Genomic DNA, 3,859 nt, shown 5'->3' on the forward strand with positions numbered 1-3,859 from the left:
AAATAGACCAAGGACTTGTAGTCATCAGACCCTTGGGTCATCAATGGATCCTTCGAACTTCTTTGTGCACAAACTCCACGGCGAAAACAAAACAAGCGTAGCATTCGGGCTAGACTGATTGATGAAGTTTACCGTGAGCCATCAACCTGTGGAATGTGCCTGGAAATTTGGCTCCCTTCCAAATTCCCATCCTAACAATTTCAACAAAGTGCACATGCAGGCAATCCCGAACGCCTTCTATATAAACCGGTAATATCATGCTTGCTTCTTCACATCCAGCTTGCCAATCACTACTTGAAACAAAGCCATTGTCGACACAGAGCGCCCTCTCATCACTGCAATGGCTTTTGAAAGAAACCTTTTGATTGTTACTATACTCATCACCTTGGGGACCTTGGCATCTGAAGCCACGTCCCGCACATTGTACCAAGCTTCCATTGCTGCAAAACATGAGCAGTGGATGAAAAAGCATGGACGCGTTTACCAGGACAGTGCGGAGAAGGAAAGGCGTTTCCAGATATTAAAAAACAATGTGGAGTTTGTCGAGAAATTCAACAGTGAAGGGAACATGACTTACAGCCTTTGCGTCAACCGATTTTCGGATATGAGCTATGACGAATTCCTCAGGTATTATACTGGATACAAGCAGCCCACTGAATCAACCTCATCCGCAGATGCATCATTTACGTACGAAAACCTAAGCCCGACGGATGTTCCCTCAAGCATTGACTGGAGGGACAATGGAGCTGTTACTCCAGTAAAAGATCAAGGGCGCTGTGGTAAGAGCACCAACCACCATATTAATATGGGGCTAAGTACATATATATGTATTGCATTAATTACTTTCTTCTTGCATTCATTCCTACGGAAATTAATTCATATCCGTTTGTTCAAATACATGCAGGTTGTTGCTGGGCATTTTCTGCAGTGGCAGCAGTCGAAGGGATTACCCAAATCAAAACTGGCAAATTGATCTCACTGTCTGAGCAACAGCTTGTGAGCTGTGATACAGATAACAACAGGGGCTGCCAAGGTGGTTGGATGGTTAATGCCTTTGCATACATTCAACAAAACGGAGGAATTGCCAGTGAAGAAAATTACCCATACCAGAGTTTAGATGGCAGTGAAGGAACATGTGATATGAACAAGGCAAATGAGGCTGCTGCCCGGATAACTAGTTATGCAGAGGTACCTCCCAACAGTGAAACCGATCTACTCAAGGCTGTGTCCATGCAACCAGTCTCCGTTGCCATCAATATGTCACCAGCCTTTCAGCATTATTCAGGCGGGGTGTTCACCGGTGATGATTGTGGGACATCATTGGACCACGCTGTTACCGTCATTGGGTATGGGACAACTGATGATGGCACCCCCTATTGGTTAATCAAGAATTCATGGTCCGATACGTGGGGTGAGAATGGCTACATGAAGATTCTTAGAAACGCTGAAGCCCCAGGTGGTGTTTGTAGCCTCGCTACGAAAGCTTCCTATCCGACTATGTAATGTATTAATGAAGGGGTGGAATGAGCTTCTCCACTTTGCCTATAGGTTATAAGTACTACAGACAAAAACCATAGGCTGTGAAAATGCCTGTATTTTGTATTTGCTAAAAGTATGGTTTATGAAATTACACTATTTTTGTTGTGCTAGGATAACACCAAAACCAATTGGAACCAATTCAAGCTAACCCACAGGAAATTTATCAAATGAAAATGCAAGAACAAAATATAAAAGACACCACGATTTTAACGAGGTTCCTCAACAGTCAGTGTAACTGGAGTACATCATCGGAGCAGTAGGAGCTCACCCAATAATCCACTATCAACCAATTGGGAGTTTACAAAGTGTTGGCAATCTCACAACCCAAATAACCCAATACACCCAATAGCTCTCACACACCACAGAAACAAATAGAGAAAGAAATATAATGAATAATTTCTTCTCTATACATATAGCTCAAAGTTATTTCAACAACAACTACTTTGGTGGATGATTACTAACCAAATGAAGCAGCATCTTCTTCTTTCTTTTGGGCTCTCTGCAACTCTCCTTGCTCTCGGCAGCTCTCACTTCTCTCTTCAGAAAAAAATAAGCCCCTTCTTTTTTTTTTTTTCTCTTCATCCGAAGAAAACCAATAATTATGGCTTTGAAAAAGCCACAAAACAAGGAAACATAATCATGATGCCTCCTCATCATGATGTTCCCTCATCATTATGTCCTTCAATCTTTTGTTTTGTTTACTAGCCGAAAGTGAATGCCAAGTTGGCCACTAATTTGGCCATTATCCAACAATCTCCACATTGGCCAAATTCCGAAAACACCATTATAAGCCAACCAACACAAAAAACACTCTCAAACACTACCAAGAGAACAACTCATGCTGAGCCAAATGCTCCAAAACTCCTACTGCTAATCACCTTCTTTATATAGGCAAAATGTGAGCCAAGTTCAAGCAATGAACAAACTTGGCTACACCAACAACCTCATTCAACATATCAGCGGGGTTGTCTTTAGTTGGAATCTTCTGGAGAATGATTTCTCCTTCACCAACAACTTCACGAACAAAGTGATAACGCACATATATGTGCTTGGTCCTTGCATGGTGAACATGATACTTAGCCAAATAAATGGCACTCTGACTATCACAATGCACCTGCACCTGCTTCTGATCCACCCCCAAATCTCTAATCAGCATATGTATCCAAATGGCTTCCTTTATAGCTTCAGCAACTGCCATATATTCAGCCTCTGTAGTAGACAAGGCAACAGACGACTGCAAAATGGACCTCCAACAAACTGGCCCTTTAGCCATAGTAAACACATAGCCTGTAGTAGACTTCCTTCCATCCAGATCACCTGCATAATCTGAATCAACATAACCAACTGCAAAATGACCAATACCAGAGTCATCCCTCTCAAAACATAAACCAACATCTTGAATACCATGGAGATACCTCAATATCCACTTAGCTGTTTGCCAATGCTCTTTACTAGGATTATGCATATATCGACTCACCATGCCAACTGCATGAGCAATATCCGGTCTAGAGCATACCATTGCATACATCAAACTACCAACCAAATTTGCATATGGTATATTTTTCATTTGCAGCTTCTCCTTATCTGCTTTAGGACATTGTAGAAAACTCAATTTAAAATGAGGAGCCAAAGGGGTACTAACCGGTTTGGTTGAATCATGAACTCCAAACTTCTGAATCAACTTCTCAAGGTATTGTCTTTGATTCAAGCATACCAAACCTTTCTCTTTGTCTCTAGTGATCTCCATGCCAAGGATCTTCTTTGCTTCACCAAGATCCTTCATCTCGAACTCATTCTTCATTTGCTTCTTCAATTTCTCAATATCTTCGACATTCTTTGAGGCAATCAACAGATCATCAACATATATCAACAAATAAATGAAAGACCCATCTTGAAAATTCTTGAAGTACACACAATGATCATATTGACTTCTAGAATAATTTTGGCCTTTCATAAATTTATCAAACCTTAAATACCATTGCCTTGGAGATTGCTTCAAGCCATAAAGTGATTTCTTCAATTTGCAAAACAAATTCTCCTTCCTTTTCACTGTATACCCATCCGGTTGACACATATAGATCTCTTCATTCAAATCACCATGTAAGAAAACCGTCTTCACATTAAGTTGCACAAGCTCAAGATCATACTGTGCAACAAGCGCTAACATAATGCGAATTGAGGAGTGCTTCACAACCGGAGAAAAGATTTCATTGTAGTCAATACCATCATTTTGTGCATACCCTTTAGCAACTAATCTTGCTTTGAATCTCACATTGCTTTTCTCATCAGCATCTTCCTTCTTGGCATACACCCATTTGCA

General features: G+C 40.9%; 1 protein-coding gene across 1 annotated transcript; it reads left to right on the top strand.

The window, feature by feature from the left end:
• LOC114827767 (senescence-specific cysteine protease SAG12-like) lies at nucleotides 1–1,649 on the top strand. Its single transcript, XM_029110332.2, has 2 exons — nucleotides 1–779; nucleotides 905–1,649. The coding sequence occupies exons 1-2, from the start codon at nucleotides 341–343 to the stop codon at nucleotides 1,501–1,503; spliced, it is 1,038 nt and encodes a 345-aa protein (XP_028966165.2). The 5' UTR covers nucleotides 1–340; the 3' UTR covers nucleotides 1,504–1,649.
• Nucleotides 1,650–3,859: the final 2,210 nt, after the last annotated feature.

Source organism: Malus domestica, chromosome 10 (genome assembly GCF_042453785.1).
Source record: "Malus domestica chromosome 10, GDT2T_hap1".
Lineage (NCBI taxonomy): Eukaryota > Viridiplantae > Streptophyta > Magnoliopsida > Rosales > Rosaceae > Malus > Malus domestica.